The sequence below is a fragment of the Chanodichthys erythropterus genome, chromosome 2, assembly GCF_024489055.1.
Source record: "Chanodichthys erythropterus isolate Z2021 chromosome 2, ASM2448905v1, whole genome shotgun sequence".
In the NCBI taxonomy this organism is placed as follows: Eukaryota; Metazoa; Chordata; class Actinopteri; order Cypriniformes; family Xenocyprididae; genus Chanodichthys; species Chanodichthys erythropterus.
The window spans coordinates 41005001-41032656 of NC_090222.1; the positions used below are offsets into that span (position 1 = coordinate 41005001).

General features: G+C 45.4%; 1 protein-coding gene across 11 annotated transcripts in view; it reads right to left on the bottom strand.

Moving 5' to 3' along the window:
• The window catches only part of LOC137002215 (intermembrane lipid transfer protein VPS13B-like), a 110401-nt gene that overhangs the window by 22540 nt on the left and 60205 nt on the right, over positions 1-27656 (bottom strand). For 2 of the 11 annotated variants that reach the window (XM_067361811.1, XM_067361763.1), the window contains exons 28-42: positions 26003-26141; positions 24899-25313; positions 24701-24818; positions 18886-19089; positions 17398-17524; positions 15377-15520; positions 8905-9526; positions 8691-8828; positions 7525-7866; positions 3810-4015; positions 3233-3437; positions 2951-3135; positions 586-779; positions 306-487; positions 1-206 (exon numbers count right to left, since the gene is read on the bottom strand). The exon at positions 1-206 is cut by the window's left edge and continues 147 nt beyond it. In XM_067361811.1, coding sequence (XP_067217912.1) covers positions 1-206; positions 306-487; positions 586-779; positions 2951-3135; positions 3233-3437; positions 3810-4015; positions 7525-7866; positions 8691-8828; positions 8905-9526; positions 15377-15520; positions 17398-17524; positions 18886-19089; positions 24701-24818; positions 24899-25313; positions 26003-26141 — 3427 coding nt within the window. Of the gene's footprint in view, positions 207-305; positions 488-585; positions 780-2950; positions 3136-3232; positions 3438-3809; positions 4016-7524; positions 7867-8690; positions 8829-8904; positions 9527-15376; positions 15521-17397; positions 17525-18885; positions 19090-24700; positions 24819-24898; positions 25314-26002; positions 26142-27318; positions 27491-27656 lie in introns of those variants that run through there. The other 9 variants (XM_067361819.1, XM_067361777.1, XM_067361745.1 and 6 more) reach the window with 7 other exon arrangements.

A 27656-nucleotide genomic window follows, 5' to 3' on the forward strand; every position in this document is an offset into this window, starting at 1 on the left:
CTGAACGACGGGCAGTTGCGTGAGGTTACGGTACTCCAGCAGACGGCAGCTCAACGTGGACGAGAAGCTGAGCTCGTGACAGCACTGAGACACGTCACTCCACTGACGCACAAACACGCACGGCTCACGCACACACACCACCGCAAACTCCTGATCCTGAGGCAACTTCCTGTCTGGGAGGAAGGGGCGGAGCTTCTGGCATGGCACTGCAAAAGAGCCAAATTAGAGAAGAGAATAAAATCAGGACAAAGTGTTTAAGTGTTTATCTTGATTGTACACAGACACACACTCACTCACTCACTCACCTGTGCCCAGCTGATCCAGGTTGTGGCAGAAGTGCAGCTCCAGGAAGGCCAGTCGTAAAGAGACGCCGACTGACGGCACAAACCATGGTGCAAAACACGAGTCCACTCGAGTACATGCAGCCAGAGCAGTAGGACACACCAGCTGCTCACAGGGCACCTGAGAACCTGATTCACTGTCCGAACTACACACACACACACACACACACACACACACAGACACACACGTTTACACAATGGCACACTCGCATCTAAAACACAAACTCAAGTAAAACACACTCACCTCTCCTCTCCTCCGTCACTGGTGCTGTTGAGAACTACCCTCCAGAGGTCAGAGGTCACCAGGGCAGTCTGGTGTGTGTCGGGGGTCAGAGTGGGCAGGGTCAGCTCACACACGCTGCTCTCTGATAGGCTGAACTCTCTATACGGCACAAACGCTCGCTGCAGCTCGTCCCAGTACTCCAGACTGCACGGCACCTACAGACAGAGACAGATGAGGTTATGACTCTTAAAGAGCTTCTGATGCTCCATCAAATGAATGAAACACTAATGATCATCATGAGAAGCTCTTTGAGTCACAAATGCTCCTCAAACACAAATACAGTGTTTGTCATCATAAAACTGAGCAAAAACAAACTGAAAGGCTTTCAGTGTGTCATGAATGACTGACATCCGGACAAAAGAGTGAAAGAGAAACTGTTTGTCTGACTCGGGTGTGAAATCTGTTTCTCTTTAACAAATGGCAACAGTCACTGCTTTACGAGCGTTTCCTGTAAAACTGCAGAAATCAAATCACAGGATCAATTAATGGAGGCTTTCTGAAGCTGCAATAAAAGGAAAAAATAAAGTTCTGAGCTGAAAATAATTAAATATGAATCATGAGCTGGTGCATGTGCACACTGCCGCGGACATGCATCAAGCGAACATGTGCATGTCTGTGATGGTCCAATCAGCTCTCAGTTCAATGACGACAGTGACCGACTCATGCAGTCATTAGCAACACTAAAGCCGCATCAACAGTCTAACGTAGCCCTAGTGAAAAACGAATGCAGCTCTAATGCAGAAAAAAAACTGCAAAACTAATGCAGCACTAATGCAGGTCTCATGCAGCTCTAACGCAGCTCTAATGCAGCACTAATGCAGCTCTAACGCAGCTCTAATGCAGCACTAATGCAGCTCTAATGCAGCTCTAATGCAGCTCTCATGCAGCACTAATGCAGCTCTAATGCAGTCTCATGCAGCTCTAACGCAGCTCTAATGCAGCACTAATGCAGCTCTAACGCAGCTCTAATGCAGCACTAATGCAGCTCTAATGCAGCTCTAATGCAGTCTCATGCAGCTCTAATGCAGCTCTAATGCAGTCTCATGCAGCTCTAACGCAGCTCTAATGCAGCACTAATGCAGCTCTAACGCAGCTCTAATGCAGCACTAATGCAGCTCTAATGCAGCTCTAATGCAGTCTCATGCAGCTCTAATGCAGCACTAATGCAGCTCTAATGCAGCACTAATGCAGCTCTAATGCAGCACTAATGCAGCTCTAATGCAGCACTAATGCAGCTCTAATGCAGCACTAATGCAGCTCTAATGCAGCTCTAATGCAGCACTAATGCAGCTCTAATGCAGAAAAAAAACTGCAAAACTAATGCAGCACTAATGCAGCTCTCATGCAGCACTAATGCAGCACTAATGCAGCTCTAATGCAGCACTAATGCAGCTCTAATGCAGCACTAATGCAGCTCTAATGCAGCTCTAATGCAGCTCTAATGCAGCACTAATGCAGCTCTAACGCAGCACTAATGCAGCACTAATGCAGCTCTAACGCAGCACTAACGCAGCTCTAATGCAGCACTAATGCAGCTCTAATGCAGCACTAATGCAGCTCTAATGCAGCACTAATGCAGCTCTAATGCAGCACTAATGCAGCTCTAATGCAGCACTAATGCAGCTCTAATGCAGCTCTAATGCAGCACTAATGCAGCTCTAATGCAGCTCTAATGCAGCTCTAATGCAGCACTAATGCAGCTCTAATGCAGCTCTAATGCAGCTCTAACGCAGCACTAATGCAGCTCTAATGCAGCTCTAATGCAGCACTAATGCAGCTCTAATGCAGCACTAATGCAGCTCTAACGCAGCACTAATGCAGCACTAATGCAGCTCTAACGCAGCACTAACGCAGCTCTAATGCAGCACTAATGCAGCACTAATGCAGCACTAATGCAGCTCTAACGCAGCACTAACGCAGCTCTAATGCAGCACTAATGCAGCACTAATGCAGCACTAATGCAGCTCTAACGCAGCACTAACGCAGCTCTAATGCAGCACTAATGCAGCACTAATGCAGCTCTAACGCAGCACTAACGCAGCTCTAATGCAGCACTAATGCAGCTCTAATGCAGCTCTAATGCAGCTCTAATGCAGCACTAATGCAGCTCTAATGCAGCTCTAATGCAGCTCTAACGCAGCACTAATGCAGCACTAATGCAGCTCTAACGCAGCACTAACGCAGCTCTAATGCAGCACTAATGCAGCTCTAATGCAGCACTAATGCAGCTCTAATGCAGCACTAATGCAGCTCTAATGCAGCACTAATGCAGCTCTAATGCAGCTCTAATGCAGCACTAATGCAGCTCTAATGCAGCACTAATCACCTGCAGCACGTCTCCGAGGTCGGCCGTGCTGATATCCGGGTCGTCTGTGGTGTTGAAGGGAACAGGTGTGATTCTGAGAAACGTGATCACGCGTGGTTCAGGGTAACGCCACAGCATTACACCTGAAGACTCATCCGTCTCCCTCCAAAACACCACCTCATGAGGCGACGGCAGCTTCTGACACGCTGAGAGACAGACAGACATCAGATCATCACACACACTTGAAAATTTTAATGAAAATGTTATGAAGTTCTAACACATACGTGTGTGTGTGTGTGTTACCTGAGTCCTGTATGTACTGGAAGAGGCCTGTGCGCAGGTCATCAGAGGAGTGTTCTGATTGGGCAGGGCGAGGGGTGGGCAGGGGTGTAGAGAGGAGGGGCTTATTGGTAGACTCCGCCTCCGTACTGCTCATCTGACTCCAGTAGTTCTGCAGCTGCTCTTGAATCTCAGATAAACAATTAAACTGCTGCTGCCCCCAAAACACCTGTGCCAGACAGACAGAAAGTTTTCAGTGAGGTTTAGTGTGTGGGTTAGGTTTAGGTTGCAGAATTTATAACTAAATGTATATAAAAACAATACTAGTCCATGCAATGTCTCCAGTTAGATAGCTAAGTAAATGTGTGTGAGTTCTTGGCCTGAATCAGCTGGAATCTCTGACTCAGAATGACTCCGTGTGTCTCTGACTAACAGTGAACAGGAACATTAGGGGATTTCTGCATGTTCAGCGGCCGCGCTCAGAGTTTACGGAGATGAGCACATGATTTCATTTAAGACACGTTCAATAGAACGGAAGGACACATGTGTGGAGTGTGAGAGGATATGCGAACAGAAGCAGCAGCGGCATTTGTCATGTTACCTGAAGCAGTCCTCCCTTCATGTCAATCAACACTCTCGGGGGTCCAGGTGAGTCGGGGGTGGAGCTTCCGCTGTGTCTGCACCAATGAGCCTCCAGATCCGCACTGCAGGAAAACGGACCCACAAACACGGAGCTCCTGTCCTTCAGACCCGTTCGCACCAACACGTCCTCACACTGAAGTGACAGACAGACCTCCTTAAAACCGTCTGGAGAGAGAACAACAGACAGAAATCACACTCACAGATCTGTGTTCATTCTTGAACAGCCTGTCGTGTTCGATTAAACTCTGCAGGAGACCAAAACGCAGCACAATCAGACGGGTCATGTGTTTCACAGCACTGCTGCTGTACTTCACGTGTGTCTGTAGCTGCTGTTGTGTGTCCAGGTATCTGAGCGTATTACAGACAGACTAGATCCACTTCCTCTGATGGATCGTCCACGGACACACACGTCTCCATCTGGTACTGACACTCACCCTGTGGTTCATCTTTGGCTCAGTGATCGACAGGAGAGATTTAGGAGTGTGTGGTTTTGGTCTGGCAGCAGCATGACCCTTCATAAATAACACTGAGCACACACACTCACACACACACACTCACACACACACTTGCACACACACACACACACACACACTCACACACACACACACACACATGTTTGTTTTTGTGAATTGTGGGGACTTTCCATAGACTTCAATGCATTTTACACTGAACAAACTGTACATTCTATCCCCCTACCCTGCCCCTACCCCTAAACCTAACCCTCACAGGAAACTGTGCAAACTTTTACTTTTTCACAAAAACTCATTCTATATGATTTATAAACCCATTTACATTGTGGGGACCGCTGGCTGGTCCCCACGATGTAGGTGAACTCAGGTTTATATTACATCATGGGGACATTTGGTCCCCACAATGTAATATAAACAAAAGCACTCTCACACACACACACACACACACACACACACACACACACACTCACACACACACACACACACACACACTCACACACACTCACACACACACACACACACACACACACACACACACACACACACACACACACACACACACACACACACACACACACAGTCATACTCTCGCACGCTCACATGCACACACACTCACACACTTGCACACACACACTCGCACACACACACACACACTCACACACACACTCACACACACACTTGCACACACACACACACACACACACTCACACTCACACACACACACACAGTCATACTCTCGCACGCTCATATGCACTCACATACACTCATACACACACTCACTCGCACACACACTTGCACACACACACCCACACTCACACACACACTTGCACACACACTCACATGCACATACACACACTCACATGCACACACACACACTCACATGCACACACACACACTCACATGCACACACACTCACACACACTTGCACACACACACACTCACACACACACACACACTTGCACACACACTCCACACACACTTGCACACACACACTCACACACACTTGCACACACACTCACATGCACATACACACACTCACATGCACACACACTCACACACTTGCACACACACACTCACATGCACACACACTTGCACACACACACACACACTTGCACACACACTCACACTCACATGCACACACACACTCACATGCACACACACTCACACACTTGCACACACACACTCACACACTTGCACACACACACACACACTTGCACACACACACTCACACACTTGCACACACACACACACACTTGCACACACACACTCACACACGACCACAACGCAGCCCTGAAGCATCAGCAGAGATTGAGTCGACTGGATCATCCACTGGGAAGGCCTCATCGACGCGACAGCCAGTGCCACAGTTCCTCAACAGACCGTCCATACCGGCGTGATGAATACGATCCTCAACTGGATGGAACTGAAATAAATACTTTGATTGTTGTGATCCTATCAGACTTATGATAGCTGCCTGAATCATAACAAAGCACTGTTCGCCAGAGGAGAACTGCCCCCCCGACTAAACCTGGTTTCTCCCAAGGTTTTTTTCTCCATTTTAACACCTGTTTGCCACCTGATGTCACCTGTTGGAGTTTGGGTTCCTTGCTGCTGTCGCCTTTGGCTTGCTTAGTCGGGGACACTTGACATTTGATATTCAACAGTGCTTTGATCTGCTGCATTCACACCATTATATGCGAACTGAACTGAGCTGGATGATGACATCACTCTTTACTCCAGTGCTGATATAGATAAATCAACTAAATTAATAACTATTGATTCTTACAACGGAATGAATCAATACTGAATTTACTTAAGATGGATATTGACACCATTTACATTAAGAGCTGCTGAAAATGTTCTGCATTTACTTTATTTTTATGTCATTTTTACAAATGAAGACATCCTCAAACGATGAGTTTTGTCAAGTGTAGCTCACTTCTGTGTACAAATTTGCCCCCAAAATAAGGTTAAGTATGTACAAACACACACACACACACACATATTAAACACATTACACACACGCATGCAGGGCTCCAGAAACTCACAGCGCTCTGTTATTTCCACACCAACACAAACGCTCACATCCTCGTCTGCTGTTTACCAGTGTTTGGCCAAACTCTGTTTCGACTGTGTTTAATAAAGGCACATCAAACTCCGGCCCGCAGAGAGAGTCCGTCTGGCTCGCGGCCGGACGCATGTCTCATGCTGCAGTTATGTCCAATCCAGTAAACAAGTGCAAATTGTTGAGGTTTTAATTAAAATTCTCAACAATCACTTTATCTGGAGAAAGTCTATGAAAGCATCTGTTGAGCAGATGGGCGGCTGCGCTCAGAGAACAGCTCCGGCTCGCTGAAACCCATCTAGAGACGAACCGCACAGAGAGAAAACACACACTTCCACTGCTGGTCACTAGAACCAGTGCTGATGTGATCAAACACACCCACTCCAAAATAACTCATTTACGTGACTTTTCCAGTCATTCCTGATTCGCTGAAATATTTTTTCTCACAATTTCTGCCTGATTAAATGGCATAAAAATAAATATTAATGTTCACTTTTAAAATGAGGCTTTCTTATATTATCTAGGTTTTCCAAGAATCCTGGTTCTTCAAAGACAAAAATGAACTGCAATAAGAAAAGTTTAAAATAAGCTTATTTGTTCTGCTTATTTTAAGTCATTTTCAGGCCTCTATCACAAGTGTTAAAGATGAGTGTGTAAACAATGCAAACAATTTTTATGCTTAAAACAAGAAAAAAATTTTGACAACTGGGGTCCGAAAAATGTTTTCCCTTTGAAATAAGTTTATTTTTCTGTTCTCGATTTAAGAGTGTTTAGATATTTGTATTGGAAAACAAGGCAAAGATACTCAGTAAGACAGTAATGTCTGCAGTGCCCTGTACTGCAGAAGATCACAGAGACAGACTCTCCCGCCATGTGATCTGCTGCCCTGCGGGACGGAGGTGCTGACACACACCAGCGCACATGATGGGAACCTCCTTCCTGTGCGGATCTGCTGCGGTCCGCTCAGCCCTGTTAAAGGCTCAGAGAGATTAACTGGATTTCCGGTCAGCGTAAGTAAAGCAAACGCTCTGATTATCTGCCGCAGTGCACTGTGGGTAACAGGAACGGGGCCCTGCGCTGGATTAAAGGCCCAATCAAGAGAAGCACATGAATCACTCGCACACATGCGCACGACTAACCTGCGGGTTTTATGGCGTTCTTCAGCACCAGCGCGCCTGTCATGGCCGACACAGACAGAGTCAGACTGGGCCGCGCGGCATGTGACTCCATCTCCACGCTGACCACCATCTGCACCGTGCGCAGCGCCATCTTGTGGAAAGGAATGGGCGTCTGCAGGGAGCGCAGCAGCTGGTCGGCCGTGGGCGGGGCGTCACTGCCGTGGTGGGCGGAGCCTGCGGATGTTCTGGGCCGCGATTCGCCCTCCTTCTCAGGTAACAGTCTCTTCCAGAAGTCCTTGGCCTGCTCAATTTTAGCCAGTGTGGGACTGACCCGCAGCGGCCGACTGATGTCCACCTTTAACTCTGAGAGAGAGAGAGACGTGTGTAAGGATCAAGAACACACACACACACACACACGGGTGTATATCTGCTTGCAGCGCTGACAGCTTTAGCTTCCTCACACTCGTCTGATGAATACAGCTGCTCAGAAATGTGACACCTCTAATTTGTTGCAGTTAATCACCTGTTGAACACACACTGCCTACCGCAACACACACGACTCTCTCTCTTCAGTAGAACACAATAGAAGATATTTTTAGTCATGTCTCATTAGGTATATTTAAACTAATTTTCATAAATCTGAATGAATCCAATCCAATTTCAGATTCTAAAAGTTTTATTTATATCAACTTTGCAAAACAAATCTTGCGTCTGACGGCCAGCTTTCTGTGCATGTGCTTCGGATGTGTGCGCTCAGAAAACCATATATCGGATGTTTAGACTGATATGGCTTTAAAACGCATACAGATAATAAACTTTCACAATGACGACAAACTGCAAAGTCACCTAAGAGTGGCCAAGATAGAGAAGATGATCAAAAACAAGTTTTTGGCAGAGGCACAAGCTGTACAGGCTCCGCCCTCTTCTGGAAAGAGTGGCGGGGAGCAGCAGCTAATTTGCATTTAAAGGTACATGCATACATACAGGCATTTACAACATGCTATGATAAATGATCTGTGGGGTATTTTGAGACACATTCTGGGAACACCTGACAATTTTACATCTTGTGAAAATGGGCATAATAAGTCTCCTTTAAATACAGTGTTTCGTGCCGTTCACACTAACACATTCCACAGTCTCCTGACAAATAAACAAACACTGCGATCACATCTCCAGTCTGAACTCACCTGGTCCACTGAGGAAGTCTCTGACGACCACAGACAGGAGTGGAGGAGGGATGCCTGTCCGGCTGTCGGCCTCTCCCGCGACCGTCTGCAGCCAAAACACGCTGTAGTCTAACGCCTCGGGGAGAGACTTCCCTGCGTCTGAGAGAGAGAGAGACAGTTGAAGGTCGTGTGTGTGTTCTCTCCGCACCTGTAGCGCGTGTGAAGCGTCACTCACCGAGACTCTTGTAGTCGGTCGCGACTCCCTTCAGCGTGAGGTCGAACAGCGACAGCTCCAGCCTCTGTTTGCGATGGTGGCAGTTGACGAGGACGGACGGCTGCGTCACCTGCAGGAACAGCAGCGGCTGCAGGCTGCAGTCTTTGTCTCCTCTGCGGCCCGGCTGTCTCACTACCGTCACGCCCAGAGCCTGTCGCGCAGACGTGCGGCCGGGTGCCGAAATGCCCTCCAGAATCCCCGTCGACGCGACGCCGGTGTTAGCGTTGAGAAGATCGTCGGCCGTCAGCGAGGACAGAGCGCTGCCGCGAGTCGTCTCGTCCTCTGGCACGTCGCGCGCGGGAGGGTTGGTCAGGGGCGTGGTCGCGTACGTCATGAGAGAGATGCGGCCGGCAGTGAGGAACACGTCGAAGGGGATGAAGCTGAGGTTCTTGGTGATGGTGGGCTGCTGCGACGGCCGGGCGAGGCGGTGCTGACCCGTGCCGCTCTGCCGCTCGATCTGAACGATCCGCAGACGGGCGCTGTCGCTGCCGAAGCCGCTGTCCTGCCCGCAGGGGGCGCTGCTGCCACACAAACTCTCCACGGAGCCCGAGACTGTGCCGGCCTGCGGTGGACGACCACACGCCTGAACACACACATCCAGATGATAACAGACATCACACCTACAATCTGAACTTATTCAGTTGCATATACACAGAATGTGCCTGAAAGTAACCATGAAATCAATGTTTGTTTATGTGACATTGCAGTGTTTATTCTAAGTGATTTATCAGTGCATATCATTGTTTTAAATTCATGTTCCTCATCATTTTGAATCAGAATAACTTCTGCTCCCTCTTGCAGCATCTCTTCTTTACTCTGATGACGAGGGCAGGGCAACCTGTCACTCACATGAGATCCACCAATAGCAAACCACAACTATCATAGGGTTGTCAAAAGTACTGACTTTGATTTGAATTTTTTAACTTTAGTTAGTGTGTAATGTTGCTGTTTGATCATAAACAACATCTGCAAAGTTTCTCAAAGTTCAATGCAAAGAGATATTTTCTTTTTAAGGACTACAACAAATGGCTTGTAAGGACAACAACGAGCTTCTTCCCGGGTTAGTGACATCACAAACCCTAAAATTTACATAAACCCCGCCCCCTTTGTTGAGTGTTCTCGGGGGCGGGGTTTATGTTAATTTTAGGGTTTGTGATGTCACTAACCCGGGAAGAAGCTCGTTGTTGGAAGAAGCTCGTTGCCATGTTGGGCTGCTTTAGAGAAGAGGAAGAGTTGTTGTAGTCGAGTGTTGTTGTCATGCCGTCATTTTACGCCGGACTGCTTCACAAACGAGGGTCAATTCAACACAAAAGATGAACATGACGGCACATGCTAGTGGATGAGTTGAATCAACTCCACAGCAACTACATCAATTTATCCACTAACCATTCAGAAACGTCTAAAAGTTGTAACTTCTTCCTGAGTCTCTCCATCAGTGTCAACTCCGGTTTGAACAATGTAAGGCTGAACACTTTCCTCATTTTGGCTGCGTGAGATTCTCCAGCTTTGTTGTTGTTGAGCTGTTGAAGCTCCGCCCTCTTCTGGAAAGGGGGCGGGAGCAGCAGCTCATTTGCATTTAAAGGGACACACACAAAAAAACGGCGTGTTTTTGCTCACACCCAAATAGGGTCAAATTTGACAAGCTACAATAAATGATCTGTGGGGGATTTTGAGATGAAACTTCACAGACACATTCTGGAGACACCAGAGACTGATATTACATCTTGTGAAAGGGTCCCCTTTAAACACCTCTGATTGGCCATTGTGTTCACACACTCAACAGATATGTCTGTGATTGGCTACAATGATCAACACTTCAAAAACATGCATCTTTGTGTTAAAATCCTAGGAGGAAATGCTGGTATAGTCAAAATTTCAGTACTGACTTAGTTACAAAGTTGGTACTTTTGACAACCCTAAACCATCCAATCAATTCCCCACAGACAAAATCTAGCCCCACTCTATATTTGTTCTCGTTCCAGATGCTGTTTCACTCGGATATACAGCACAATAGGGGAGAAAAGTCCAGCGCAACTTCCTTTTAGGAACTTTAAGAACTGCTCCGACCAACTAGTAGTTAGTCGAGGGGTAATCATCAGTCTTACTTTTCAGATTTAAATTAGACCAATCTACTTTTCCTGTAACTGACATAAAAAATTATGACCAGTCCTAAAGAAAAAATGTAGATGGCTATGGGGCCATTCCCACAGAACATGTTTTTCCATTTCATTGTGCTATTTTTCCATTGTTTTTCTACATAAACACACTCTAGAATGTGTTTGAGGTCTTGCTTCTTTTGCAGCATCTCATGTATGACACAGTGCTCAAGTTCAACTTAAAAAAAAAACACACATTTTTTGCTCTTTTTCGTTTCACTGACCTGCGTCTCGTGTTTTTAACGTTCTGTGTGAATGACCCTTAACTTGTAAGACTAGTTTAAGCAGTTTATGCAACTGGCCACAGTAATCATAAGCAAACAGACCAACAATTAAGAAATAACAAACAAGCTGAAAATATCTGAGGCTCTGCAGTGGGCGGGGCTTCACTGGTGGTATGGCATGTAAATGTGACGCGTTCAGTGACAGTCACACACACACACACACACACACACACACACACACACACACACACACACACACACACACACACACGGCTGATGGAGGGTCAGATTCAGTTCAGAAGCTGCACTGACGCTCTGTTCCATCTCATGAGAAACCTCATGTGTTCAGAGCTCAGCGCCAGAGAATGTTCTCCTCAAATCCGAGACTCCCTTTGAAGAAAACAAAAGCGCTTAAAAGCGAGTGCCGCGGCCTCAGTCTGCAGGGTGGAACGCTTCCTGTGAAGTCGCATTCGCTCAGAGACGTGACGGCCGCGTGCGCATCAAAGCCCAGAGACCCCAAACTCGTGACGGCGGCCCGACCACAGGAAAGACCCGGGCGGGTCGCGACCTGCTGAACAACGGGCCGCCACAGTGACGGAAGAGAGCGATGGATCTCAGCGGGTTAATTCTGCAGCATAACTCACACTGCAGGAGCAAACACACATCAGGGACGCTGCGGTCCGTCCGGAGAAAAACTGCTTGGTTCTGTCGTGCAGATTCAACAAACAGACCTGCAGCGAGGCTGATGAGTCACTGTTGCCGGTTCTGCTGGCAAAAACACTGGGAATCCGACATCATTTACCCAGCATTCATGTTCAATGAGCTGCACTGCATTCACCCTGGAATGTAGCGGCCAATGACTAAAACCAAGAGTGAGAGCGAACAACCCTTCCACACGGTGCTCTGCCGAGGTCAGAGGTCAGAGGTCAGGGGTCAGCAGCAGGTGAGTGCCGCTCACACACTCTGACAGAACAAATCAGCTCAACACTGGACTATTACACTGGATCTGATTTCACTGTATGGAAAGAGCAGCGAGAACATTCTGCTGAACATCTGAACCGTCACACTGGGAATAAATGACTTGTTCACTCCTGTAAGAGGAGCAAAACGGAGCGTTCAGGAAACCCGACCAACCTGAGCTCACCATAACCATCAGCGGTGCAGGAAGTTTACCAGCGCACTGCAGCAAACATCGAGGTGACTTCAGAACGCAGTGTCCCTCAGTGAGCTCAACTTCAAACACGCGTCTCCATGAGGTCATGAAGTCACTCTCTGGCCCCAGCGACGCTTTGCTTTGGTTACGCCGAGGAGAAACAGCAACGCGAGGAACCCCAGGGTGAGCGAGAGGTGAGACGGGCTCCAGGTGTCTCTGTGAAACTCTGCGACCGCAGCCGAACGCTTGATTTATTCACCGTCCGCTGAGGCGTAAAGCCGCTGGCAGCCACCATGTTTACAGCGAGACCGACCGGACGATTTCATTTTATCCCCATCAGAGCCGCAGCTCGCTCCAAACGTGACTTACACCACAGAGCAAAACCCAGCGCTAGCAATGAATAACATTCCCATCAGCACCACCAGAACTGAGCTGGTTCTGTGGATGGATGTAAACATTTCTGACCCTAACTACACATTATTCACATTATATTTACATTCATGCATTTGCCAGATACTTTTTTCCTCAGGTGAATATTTACCAGTTCATTTACTGGGAATAAATGACATGAGCTCAGCGTTAAAATAAAATAAAAATAATACAAGTTTAAAAATATACAATAAATGTATACATTTATACACCGACATGTAGCACCATTGCGCTTCGGGCGACCCGAGTTCAAGTCCCGGCTCGATCCCGCCCGCCTCTCTCTCTCTCTCTCCCACTTCGCTTCCTGTCTAATCACTGCCCTATCATAACAAAGGCAAAAACGCCAAAAATAAATCTTAAAAAAATAAAAAATAAATAAAATAAAATAAAATAATAAAAAAAGATAAAAATAAAAAATACAAAATAAAAAAGGAAAAACAAAATAAAATAATAAAATAAAGTAATAAAAAATTTAAAATACAAATAAGTAAATAAAATAAAAATAAATAAAATGAATAAAAATTTAAATAATGGCAAATTTTAAAGATACAATAAAAAATAAAATTAAAAAAATAATAAAATAAAGTAATAAAAATGTAAAACAAAATGCCAAAAAATTAAATAATAACTCACAAATTTTAAAACTACAATAAAAAATAAAATAAAATAATAAAATGAAATAAAGAAAATAAAATAGCTATAAAACAGAATAAAATAAATATAAAATATACATAAAGTATAGTACTGTTATTGGTAGCTGAAAGCATCATCAAATTAGCCAAACTGTTTAATAATCAAACAAGTAGGACGTTCCTGACGAGCTCAACGGCTACAGTGACCTTCATCAGGTCGAGACCCCGAACACGCCCGTACGCAGCAGAACTCGCTCGTCTCACCTGTTATTTTAATCGTGCGATCTTGCTTACACAGGTGGAAGACATGTTTTCTCTCCTCGGCCGGGCTCGAGTTAACACGCGTTACCCTTCTCGAACCGTGACCCCGTTCGCCCTCAGGCACCTGAGCTGAAACCAGAGCCGCGGGTCAGCCGGCCCGACTCACAGCCCGTTTGTTTCTGCTGAATGTAATTCTGCGCCTGATGATTTTATCTGGGGTTTCACGCCAATTCTGACAAAGCGTTATGAGCGAACGCCTCAGCTGCTACTGATCTCAAATAGATCAGGTTTCGGAGGTGAATTGGGGAATGTGCCACGCCGCTGGATTCGGGCGCAGCGCTGAACGGGGAAAGGTGAACTGTTTTGACTGGCTGTCAATTATCAGTTGATTCTGGTACGAGGGGTCAGCGAGCGCCGAGAGAAAAAAGGCCGATCGGGTTTCATAACACAGACTGGAAGGCTAAAAACACCAACCCTGAGAGCGAACAAATATTTGAGATCAGCCGCAGCGAAACTCCTTCTTCGCAGATGTTTAGCAGCCAAACGCAGGCGAAAGAAAGAAAACACACGTGACCTTCCCGGCGCGTGTAAGCGAGAGGTCTCGTACAGCGGGTTCACAGGTCAACCCTGAAGAACGCCAATCTGAGCTTCAGCAGCTCCACGACCTCCAGTGACCCGCCTGCGGAGAGAACCGATGCGGGCCGCCGTCCCTCAGGGAATCTCTCCGCTTCGCAATCAAAACAACTGGAAGGCGGGAGAGTTTCATCATCACACGACTCAGAAACACACTCCAGCTCGACCGAGCGAGGGGACTTCCACCTCCATCAGACGTTTGTCGTCTTCCTGTCACTAGATCAGATGTGTTTTTATTCAACTAACTCTCTTCACACTGTTGCTCCGTCACGTGTGGCCACTGGAGGGCGCTCTGGCGTGAGTTAAACACTTCACACACACACACACACACACACAAGGCTGTTAAACATCATGTCCTGAACCCAGGTGAACTCTGGGTAGTGACGCTCTGGATCTGTAGGGAGGCAGAGATGATTCAGCCCAACATCACTCCCACAATCAGATCCAGATGCGTCTCACCTCCACACAAACCCGCGGCCGCCCCGAGACACACACGAGACGACACGAGAAACGAGACGCCGCGCGTTTCCCAGGCGCTCCACCGATGTGTGTGTGTCGCTCCATCAGCGCTCAGTGTGTGTTTATGTGACGAGCGTGTGCTGTTTACTCAGCGATTGAGCGCTAGCATGTCAGCGGCACTCGCCATCAGACGCTCTTCTGCGCGTCAGACAGACACGCTCTGCTCCATCCTCACACACGCCGCTGCCGTAAATATTTTTACATGCCGTTCCATTAGAGTGTGTGCGAGAGGCTTTTATTGAGGCGCCGAGCCCCTCCCCTCTGTAAACACTAGAGCATGATGGGAAGAGCAGAGACCAGACATACATCAGCACCCTGAAGACATTCAGACAGACAGAAAGACCTAAGAGAGATAGAGACACCTGACCAGACCTGTGTGTGTGTGTGTGTGTGTGTGTGTGTGTGTGTGTGTGTGTGTTTCCGTACGTCTGCAGTGGTCTGGTCGTCGGTCGTCAGCCCCACGTTGGCCTGCAGGAGCTGCTGCAGTAACTGCACCTGAGTCACGCTCAGAAACAGATCCAGACTGGACGTGACGTTCATCTCCAGACTGTGGCCGCACACCACCACTTCCTGCAGACAGAGAGACGATCATCAAATACAGGACACGACACTGACAGAGAGCATGATGGACGCGTTCAGTCCGTGTTTACGTCCGAATGCCGGCTCAGTATTATCACATAGTAATGATGAGTCAGCGTTCTGACACAAGACACGGAAGCGCTGAACTGCGCCGGCATCGTAGGAGACTGAAGAGAAGAAACTGTTGAATAAAGTGGTTATTTTTGTTTTGTTTTTGCGCACAGAAAGTATTCTCGTCTCTTCATAACATTAAGGTTGATCCACTGCAGTCACATGACTGTTTTAACGATGTCTTTGGTACCTTTCTGGACCTTGAAAGTGGTAATTTCGCCGCTTTTGGTAGATGAAAAACCTCTCGGATTTCATCAAAAATATCTTAATTTGTGTTCTGAAGATGAACGAAGGTCTTACGGCTGTGGAACGACATGAGGGAGAGTAATTTCGTTTTTGGGTGAACTAACTCTTTAAATTAATATTAAATCTGCTAACACTAACCCATATCACTAAACATGAAGATGTTACTGCATGAATTAAAAGGCACCTATTTACACAAAATTCACTTTTACAGGGTGTTTGGACATAAATGTGTGTCGGCAGTGTGTGTACACAACCACCCTATAATGAGAAAAATCCACCTACTCCTGTTTTAATACCCATAAATCATAAGCAGTGTCTGAGAACAAGCCGTAATGTGATGTCACAATGCACAAGGCCCCGCCCACAACTGGTGACAGAATCTGCCCTATTAGCTTAGCTCCTCCCCCGAGTGAGCCGCACACGCGTTTATCTTCTCGCCAGAGAAATATATTCTTATTAAAGCTACTAAAGATTTTTAATCAAAAGCAGTGAGTGATTTTCTGTTTTTCTTTTGTTGTTTGGTTGATATTAACAGCAGGAGGAACTGTATATTACTCTGCTGTCACTTTAAAACAGATCGAATATAAACGTGTGATTTATTTCCCTGCTGTTTATGTTTACATACATACCCGACTGTGTTTCTGTGAACTCTGTGTGTATTTGACAGTTTAAGCACAATAAGACATGGAAGAGAACCGAGTTTAATAGTCATGTGACGCGCCGTCTGACAGCCAGCTCTCTGTGCGCTCAGAGAAACACACATCAGGGGTTAGGCTGATACGGCTATAAATTTTGAGCAGATAATTAACTTTCATGATGATGAAGAACTGCAATGTCATGTGAATGTGACCGCAATAGAGATGATAATCAGAACCAAACAGATGTTTTAGTTTTTGGCAGAGTATCCGAGACACGAGCTGTAAGGCTCCGCCCTCTTCTGGAAAGGGGGCGGGGAGCAGCAGCTCATTTGCATTTAAAGGTGCATGCAGCATGTTTTTCCTTCCACTCAAAATGGGCATTTAAAACAAGCTATAATAAATGATCTGTGGGGGATTTTGAGATGAAACTTCACAGACACATTCTGGAGACACCAGAGACTGATATTACATCTTGAGAAAGGAGCGTTATAGATCCACTTTAAACAAGCATCTGACGACAAACACGAAGCTGCTTCACTGACATCTAAAGCTGCAGACACTGAGTCACTGTCCTGACGCTCACGTCAGCTTTTCTTTCCAGGTTTGTGTAAAGTGAACTCAGTGTCTGTTTGTTTAGAGATTTTCAGTATTTAAGGTATAAATATAGAACCCTTCACTGAAGCAAACAAACACACGGCCAAAACATTACTGTGCAAAAACCGAAAAACTGTTTGTTTCGCTTGAGCAGCAGCTCAAACATTCCCAAAACACTCCTGCAGCTTCCTGGACACACACACACTTCCATCTGATGGAGGACAGAGCGCTGTGTGTGTTTGTGCATCACTGAATCATCACACACACACACACACGTACCTCCGCTGGGCCGTGATCCGGTGAGAGAGGCTTCCGGTAAATTACAGCTGGAGCTGCCGTGATCCGCACAGAGAAATCCGTGATGATCGGCGACAGGATCACTCGCTTCTCCTGCTGCCGGCGGATACTGCACACACACACACACACACACACACACACACACACACACACACACACACACACACTCAGTGAATCAGTGTGTCTCACAGCATCATCAAACCTTCAAAAACGTCTCATAAACAAACACAAAGGAGGATGTGTTACAAACTCAAAACATGAATAACAACATTAACGTGTTTACACACACACACACACACACACACACTTTTCAGAGAACACACACACACACACACTCGCGGCTCCCACGCTCCCGCTCCCACACATGAACTCCGATCGGATCTCTGAGAACACTTGTGGGCAGTAAAACAAACACGCGGCGCTTTATAAGGTGCCACATCTGCTACTATTAAAACAATCAAACAGCGAAGCCTCTAATATTTATGGTGGCCAGTGGATTAGACGCAGGGAACTCTGGGATTACTGCCGGCACACGATTTGGAGCGTTTCCGATGAAGAGCCGGGAGCGGATCCTGTTACCTGAACAGGTGCCAGAGAGATCACATGACCTGCACTGAAAACCACCCGTACTAGTAGACGGTTCATGTGAGGGGATCATGTGATCTTTGGGCTGCACATACAGTGTTCAAACACTCAGTCTCAGTACAGGACCATAGAGAGACACTTGCTAACGTCACACAAGCTTCCCCTAGATTCATCATTCTGCTCTCAAATCCCACTGGATGAGAATTCAGGGCAGAATGATTTGGGAAAAACTGTGATTTATTTAATTGTGAGCTCCAGATTTGCTGTGCTTGTTTGTAGGAATGCAGGATTGGGGGAAAAATCTAATTAAAATCATAATATGTGATATATAACTATAAAAATATTATAAAAATATTATTTTTTATTGTGATGATTAATGATCAATGATTAATCAATGATTAATCAATTAATGATTAATGATTAATTATCATTAATTTTTTTAACTAAATAAGAAATATATTACTATTGTAATAATACTGTTTTACTGTAAAATAAATAATTTTATAATTTAATCGAATAATAAGTATTTAATAATAATAATAATTATTTATAGCACAACTGTAAATTACAAAACTAATATTTATGTTAATTTCTTAAATCTCAAAGATTAAACACTCAAGCTTTTATTTTCAGACAGTCTTTAAACTTGTCATGAAAGGGAAGTTGAGCTCGTATTTTCTCCTCTATTGTGTCGTATATCAGAGTGAAACGCTTCGCAAACAAGAACAAATGTAGGGCGGGGTTTGATTTTGATTGGATGGGTGTGGTTTGCTATTGGTGGATCTCATGTGAGTGACAGGTTGCCCCGCCCTCGTCTCACTTCATCTCTATGAATGAATCTCGTCGCCGTCAGTAATTACCCAGAGTTCTGTGATCGTCGCTCACCTGCTGGCCATGTTCCACTCCAGCGCGGGATTCTGGGAACTGCGTTCGGCGTCTGCAGGAGAGCCGGCCGTCGATCCCTCACGCTCCGGCCGGAGGTCGTCCCAGTGAGCCGTGCCCATGTTGATGCACTGGAGGTCAATCTGATACTGACGGTCTTCGACCTCTGACCCCGGGTCACGCAGCACGCCCAGATTCAACGCCCGCCTGAGAGAGAGAGAGAGTTCAGGTGTGATTAACGGGATAATTCACCCAAAAAATGAAAATTATCCCATGATTTACTCCTCAAGCCATCCTAGGTGTATATGACTGTCTTCTTTCAGACGAACACAATGGGCTACATGAGCGTTCTTTAGAACTTCCACATTAATATAATCCAGCTGGAAAACGTCCGGTGAGAGTCATGTGCTGGTGTGTTGCGCATCAGTAGTGTCATACTGAGTTTATAATCAGAATATAGTCACTTAAATATTCAGGCACAGCATTAATTTAGTTATTCAAACGTAAGACGGCATAAAAAAATACATAAATAAAGATAAGCCTCAGTGTTCCTCCTCGACTAAATTCAATTCGACCATCAGTTTTCATACTTTTATGTGAAAAAAAGCTTCAAAAATTAAATATTTATTGTGCACTTCAGTTAGATTAATTGAATAACATGTGTGTTTTCACAAGTGTGCTGAAATCATTGACTGACAGCTGCTGTGATTATAAAGAGAGAGCGGCGCTCGCATTTCACAAGAAAAGTTATTGTTTTTCAGAAGATTTTGTGAGTACTTCATACTTCACATTGACAAAATGTATTTTTAAACCTAGTTATTTTATATTGTTTAATATTTAGTCAAAAACAAAGTGAAAAACGATTAGAGGAAATGGCTGATATATGCGCAAATAAATGGTACTCTGCCGCCACCTGCTAGTTAAAGTGGTAATTATTGTCTTTTATTTTTAAATAAGTGTTTTCTATCAAATGTTGAATTTCCTACATTTTTAAATGTTCGGGTTTACAATGGAGACGATCTCAGAAGGATGAACAGATAATGTTTGTGGTCATCACATTAAAAATAACATTTGAAGTGTTGAAGTGTGTGTCTAATTACAGACACTGCGTTTTTAAACGGTCCCAATAACTTTGTCTTTATTTCAATCAATAAAACTGATTAATTGGCAAATTAGGTAAATGTGATAGCTGCATTAAAATTTGAATACAACATTAAAAAGTCAGCCATTGATGGTTTTGTGTCGATGTACAGCGAGCACAGAATGAACAGTTCACCGGAAATGCCCGAGCTGGCTTAACCACAACCAGGAAGTAACCGTGCTTATAGTCAAATGGAGATATATTAAATAATATCCTGACTCTTCCAAAGATTTATTATGGGAGTGAGTGGGGGGTGCGATTATGAAGCCCAAAAAAATGCATCCATCCATCATGAAAAACTCCAGGGGGTTAATAAAGACCTTCTGAAGTGAAGTGATGGGATTTTGTAAGAAAAATATCCATATTTAAAACTTTATAAACTAAAATAAGGAGCAAATCATGGGATAATTTTCATTTTTGGGTGAACTATCCCTTTAAGGACAGTAACACACACACACACACTGATCTGTGTAATATAGTAGCTGAGGGACAGACACACACACACTCTTACACACATTACTGTTGTATCTTTCATCAGACACACTGAGTGTGTGTGTGTGTGTGACATCAGCAGTGATGTGATGTGATGTGTTTATTTGCACTGGCCCGCTGCGCTGCTGCTTTAAACACGGCCTGCGCTCCTAAACGCCTCCAGATGTGCCGAGAGCTCGAGGAGATGTGATGTTTCTCACCAGCGTTCATAAACATCTTCCCTGAGACTCCGATCAACACTGATCACTCAGACGTTTCTATGGCGACAGCGATCAATCACATTCACAGCATCGCAGGAGCGTACGCGACACACGACACACGACACACACACACACCTGGACGCGTCTGCTTCATGTGTGTGTGTATAGAGTGAGCTGTAATGTAGCTTAAAGGGAAACTTCATCAAGAAATCATCACTCTGTCATCATTTACTCTCCCTCGTGTCGTTCAAGCCTGTATGACTTTCTTCTGACATTCTGAAGAATGCTGGGAATCAAACAACACTGGACCCCACTGACCTTCACGATCAAAATATCTTCTTTTGTGTTTCGCAGAAGATCGAACGACACGAGGACGAGTAAATGAAGATTTTCGGCTGAGCTTTGGCTTCTCATGTGACCGTCTGTGTGTGTTTGTCTCTCGCGCTCCGGAGGAGATTCTCACACCACCTGATTCACGACACGTCCGATGACATCATGACTCACGCTGGCTGCGGTCGCCTCTAAACGGCCCTGTGCTCTGAGGATTCTGGGTAACAGCACAGCCGAGATTTACTGCCACAGTCAAATTCAATTGCATTTAATTTAAGCTCAAATGACTGTAATTAGTGGCGAGAGCAGCAGCGGAGAGAGAGAGGCGCTAGCCGCTCAGGAGGACGCGGGTGGAAATGAAAGGCTGCTGATGAGGGTGATGGCGAGCCGTGAGCATGTTCTCACACTCACGCCGGCCGTGTTCGGGTGTGACATTCAGCCCTTCCTGCAGGCCAAACGCACGCCTGTTCTCCATTAGACCGATAAGAGTTTAATATCCTCATACACACATCATCATCATCATCATCATCATCGCCGCAGAGCCTCCTCTGCCCTCCGGAGAGCCGTAACTCGCCGCGTGTCGACAGCAGGACGGGCTCCCTGCGAGCGAGCTGTGGGAACGACAAACTCACCGTGTTTGAACTCGCATTTCAACATCTTAATTGCTCCGGTCATTTATCTCCCGCCTAGTTTATATGTCACAAACAGCCTGTAAACACACGACGACACCAGCCATGTGCTCAACAGAGAGAGAGAGAGAGAGAGAGATAGTCAGGGAGGAGCAGATCACTATCTTACTGGAACACTGAGGTAGAGGTTGAACTTTGACCTCCAGCGTGAATCATGTTGATGTCAGTGATCTGACACTGTAATGAAGTGCAGTAAAACACAGATGGACTCCAGCAGACCGACCCAAACACTCACAACAGACTCAACTCACTGATCTGAACAGTTAGACGGTAAACTGATCATTTGTGCCAAAGAAAGTGTCGCCTGTTTTACTGATATCCAGATAAACAAACTGAACGTTTAGATTTGTTCAATAATGACGTACAACCGGAAGGACGACACGAAGGAAATAACAGCAATAAGAGTAGACAGACAAATTCATTATAAAAAGCAGTCAACACATTTTTGGTACAAACATAACACCATAATTTTTGCAAACTGGTTTCTCTAGATAAGACCCTTCCTCCTACGTCACGCGTGAACTTTCCAACATGATTACGTCATGCGTGGAGCATCACAGAGCAGTGCAAGACGAGCATTTGTGGTTAAAAAGTATATAATATTTATTTTTTTTAGAAAATGTCTGATGGTTTCTCTAGATTAGACTCTTATTCCTCGTCTGGGATCATGTAGAGCTCTTTGAAGCTGCACTGAAACTGACATTTGGACCTTCAACCCGTTGAACCCCAGTGAAGTCCACTATATGGAGAAAAATCCTGGAATGTTTTCCTTCATTTCTTTTCTACTGAAGAAAGAAAGACATGAACATCTTGGATGACATGGAGGGAGTATTTTAATTCTGGAGTGAACTAATCCTTTAACCCTACCCTTAGCTAACCATAACCAACCCTCTCGTTCCAACATCCACCCAGCTGAGAAATATTACAGCAGACGCTTATGCTCTTCCATTAGAAATGATTTCCTCTTGAAAGAATAATCTTGAATTCAAGGGATCATTAGGCCTGTTAATGCAGCTTTTCTTTTTCTCTTAGTTTTCTTGCATTTTCAGCCATTTGGTCCTCTGAATCAAAGAAACAATAATTGTGACAGCAACAGGCTGAAAAACACAAGAGATGTGTGTGTGTGTGTGTGTGTGTGTGTGTGTGTGTGTGTGTGTGTGTGTGTGTGTGTGTGTGTGTAAAAGTGTGAAAAAGTGTGAATGTAAGTGTTGTGGTTGTGATTCTCACAGTTGGGAGCGTCTCAGAATAGCATCAGAGAGACCACAACTATTCTCACACACACTCACACACACACACACACACACACACACACACACACACACACACACACACACACACACACACACACACACACACACACACACACACACACACACATCAGTCTCAGCACAACTTCACCAGATTTCAATGAATTGTTCCATGAACACTAGTGGAAAAACACAAGACAGACAGACACACAGACGGTCAGACAAAAATACAGACAGACGGTCAGACAAAAATACAGACAGTCAGACAAAAATACAGACAGACGGTCAGACAAAAATACAGACAGACAGACAAAAATACAGACAGACGGTCAGACAAAAATACAGACAGACAGACAAAAATACAGACAGACGGTCAGACAAAAATACAGACAGACAGACGGTCAGACAAAAATACAGACAGACACACAAAAATACAGACAGACAGACAAAAATACAGACAGACAGACGGTCAGACAAAAATACAGACAGACAGACAAAAATACAGACAGACGGTCAGACAAAAATACAGACAGACACACAAAAATACAGACAGACAGACAAAAATACAGACAGACAGACGGTCAGACAAAAATACAGACAGACAGACAAAAATACAGACAGACAGACAAAAATACAGACAGACGGTCAGACAAAAATACAGACAGACAGACAAAAATACAGACAGACGGTCAGACAAAAATACAGACAGACACACAAAAATACAGACAGACAGACAAAAATACAGACAGACAGACGGTCAGACAAAAATACAGACAGACAGACAAAAATACAGACAGACAGACAAAAATACAGACAGACAGACAAAAATACAGACAGACGGTCAGACAAAAATACAGACAGACAGACAAAAATACAGACAGACAGACAGACAAAAATACAGACAGACAGACAAAAATACAGACAGACAGACAGACAAAAATACAGACAGACAGACAGACAAAAATACAGACAGACAGACAGACAAAAATACAGACAGACAGACAGACAAAAATACAGACAGACAGACAGACAAAAATACAGACAGACAGACAGACAGTCAGACAAAAATACAGACAGACAGACAAAAATACAGACAGACGGTCAGACAAAAATACAGACAGTCAGACAAAAATACAGACAGACGGTCAGACAAAAATACAGACAGTCAGACAAAAATACAGACAGACAGACAGACAAAAATACAGACAGACAGACAAAAATACAGACAGACAGACAGACAAAAATACAGACAGACAGACAGACAAAAATACAGACAGACAGACAGACAAAAATACAGACAGACAGACAGACAAAAATACAGACAGACAGACAGACAAAAATACAGACAGACAGACAGACAGTCAGACAAAAATACAGACAGACGGTCAGACAAAAATACAGACAGACAGACAAAAATACAGACAGACAGACAAAAATACAGACAGACGGTCAGACAAAAATACAGACAGTCAGACAAAAATACAGACAGACAGACAGACAAAAATACAGACAGACAGACAAAAATACAGACAGACAGACAGACAAAAATACAGACAGACAGACAGACAAAAATACAGACAGACAGACAGACAAAAATACAGACAGACAGACAGACAAAAATACAGACAGACAGACAGACAAAAATACAGACAGACAGACAGACAGTCAGACAAAAATACAGACAGACAGACAGATGGTTAGACAGACAGGGAGACTCACTGGTAGATGTCTTTGCGCAGTACGGCGCGCGGCAGTGGATTATCAGCCTGAGGAGCGACGCTCACAGATCCGATCTTCAACACAACTGTGTCTTCTTTCCTGTGCTTCATCTGCGAATCTGAACACAAACACACATCATCATCCTCATCATCATCATCATCATCATCAGTGTGCGAGACTGAGGGCGACTCTGCTCACGTGTGCTGCTGTGCGTGTCCTCCAGAGGGCAGAACACACGGATCACGCTGCTGTTGACGTAGATGAGCGGCAAGCTGCTGGACGAGAGCGAGCGTCCTCTCATCGGCTGTCCAGCGGACACGCGCTCTCTGATCGGGGGGCGCAGGTTCGGCGGAGGGGACACGTGGAAGACGCGCGCCACCGTCACCAGCAGGGGGCAGGAGAGCACGAGGTCGAAGGGTTGCGCCGTGAGCAGGATCTCGTGCAGGTACTGCGGCGAGCCGTCCGTCCCGTCTTCGCACAGCCTCTGGGACGGCGGCACGCGCTCCTGACGCGCCGTCAGCTTGTGCCGGACGTTCCGGGTCACGGCCTGCGTGTAGGTCACCGACAGGAAGCCATGCTGCTGGTGCGAGACCTCCAGAGCCTTCACCGCCGTCTGTCGGACCACCAGAGGTCAGAGGTGAGTCGCGGTTAAGGTTCGAGCGATCGACACTCAACAGCTACAATCACACAAACTCAAAGCAGCATGAAAACAGCGTGAGCCGAGACTGACGTGACATCAGTGCATAATCAAAAACGCTTGTGATCAGAGAGAGACACGACTGCACCGCTGCCAGCAACACTAGGGCGAGTAAATCATGTGATCGTTTTCATTTTTGGGTGAACTATTCCTTTAAAAGTTCGCATTGATCAATGACTCAAATGTGGTAAACGGAATCTCAAGAACCAGCGAGGTTTGTTCTCGCGCATCAAGCTCTGTTTATGTTCGCTGATGTGAATAAAAGCCTAAATTAAATCTGTTGATCGTATAAAGCGATCGTGTCTCTTCAGAAGACTTTGATTAGAGTGCTGCATTCATATTTTACCATCTCTTATTGAACATTTTGAAGCCTCAGAGTTTTGGGTGAACAGACTTTCAATGAAGGGACAGAAATCTCTCCGATTTCATTAGAAATATCCTCATCTGAAGATGAATTAAAGTCTTATGGGTTTGAAACGACATGAGGGAGAGTAACTGATGGCAGAATTTACATCCTAGTGGCTAATAGGAGTGTTGCTGGCGCCGCTGCAGAAGAAAGGCGTCTAGAAGCGGCGTGTGTGTGAATCAGAGGCAGCGGCTCTTACAGGTGGACAGAAGCTGAAATGGCTGTAAGGCTCCTGCTTGCTGAGCGGCCGCAGCAGAACCGTGCGTCTGTTCAGCTTTTCAGTGCAAGAGAGGACGACCCCACCACACGGACCGGCACGCGGTGGGCTCTCTTCAGCACTGCACACACACCAGAGGAACACAACACAGAAACACAGGCCAAAGGTCAGTTCAGAGCTCTGATTGGCTGGCTGTTTGATTGGAAGCTGGTGAAAAAGGATTCTGGGAGCAGAGAGAAGAGAAATCACCACAGGACTGAACACAAGAGAACACACTCACTCTCACACACACACACACACACACACACACACACACACACACACACACACACACACACACACACACACTCTGTCCAACATCAGGAACAATATAATGATGGCAGCTCTCATGGCTCTGAAATACAGTGACATCACTAACCCTAAATTTACATAAACCCCGCCCCCCTGAACACACAACAAAGGGGGGGGGGGGCATGTTGGGGTGCTTTAGAGAAGAGTAGTCGAGTGGTGTTGACATGCCGTCATTTTACACCAAACGAGGCTCAATTCAACACAAAAGATGAACATGACGGCACATGCTAGTGGATGAGTTGAATCAACTCCACAGCAACTACATCAATTTATCCACTAACCATTCAGAAACGTCTAAAAGTTGTAACTTCTTCCTGAGTCTCTCCATCAGTGTCGACTCCGGTTTGAACAATGTAAGGCTGAACACTTTCCTCATTTTGGCTGCGTGAGATTCTCCAGCTTTGTTGTTGTTGAGCTGTTAAAGCTCCGGCCTCTTCTGGAGCAGCAGCTCATTTGCATTTAAAGGGACACACACAAAAACGGCGTGTTTTTGCTCACACCCAAATAGAGGCAAATTTGACAAGCTATAATAAATGATCTGTGGGGGATTTTGAGCTGAAACTTCACACACACATTCTGGAGACACCAGAGACTGACATTACATCTTGTGAAAGGGGCGCTATAGTCTCCTTTAATATTAATATTAATGTACTGACAAGTTTATAGTTTACAGCATCGGTTGAGAGATTATTTTCCTTAAGAAAATGGACATAAGAAACAATCAATAGCTGAAATGGAATCAAATCAAATTGTGAAATACGTATCAATTCCCCGCCCTATTAGCAAGCATGTTAACTGAATCCAGCAGTGCATCATGGGAAGGCTGCATGTTTTTGGATCTGTCTCGCTAGACAGGAAGCGAGTGTGATCCGGTTCTGATGTTGGACAGAGAGCAGCTGTGTGTGTGTGTGAGCGTCAGACTGAAGCTGCGGCGCTGCAGGTCTCACCGCAGGCGTCTCCTTGCACTGCAGGATCACTCCGTCATAGAGCCAGCGCTCAGCAGGCCTACAACACACACAAGCTCTGGGTGAAGAGACACGGCCGCCCGCCACTGTACCGACGACTCGCTGATCTACACACTTCTCTCTGCTCCCAAACACATCGTCATCAACCACAGATCTGTGTGTGTGTGTGTTTTCATGATTTATGAGGACACAAATTTGAGTAATGTAAGGGGTATTACACTGGTATTACGACATAAGCATGTTTTATGAGGACATTTCATATTTAAAATAGCTTTAAAAACACACTAAACAATGTTTTATTAAAAATGTAAAAATGCAGA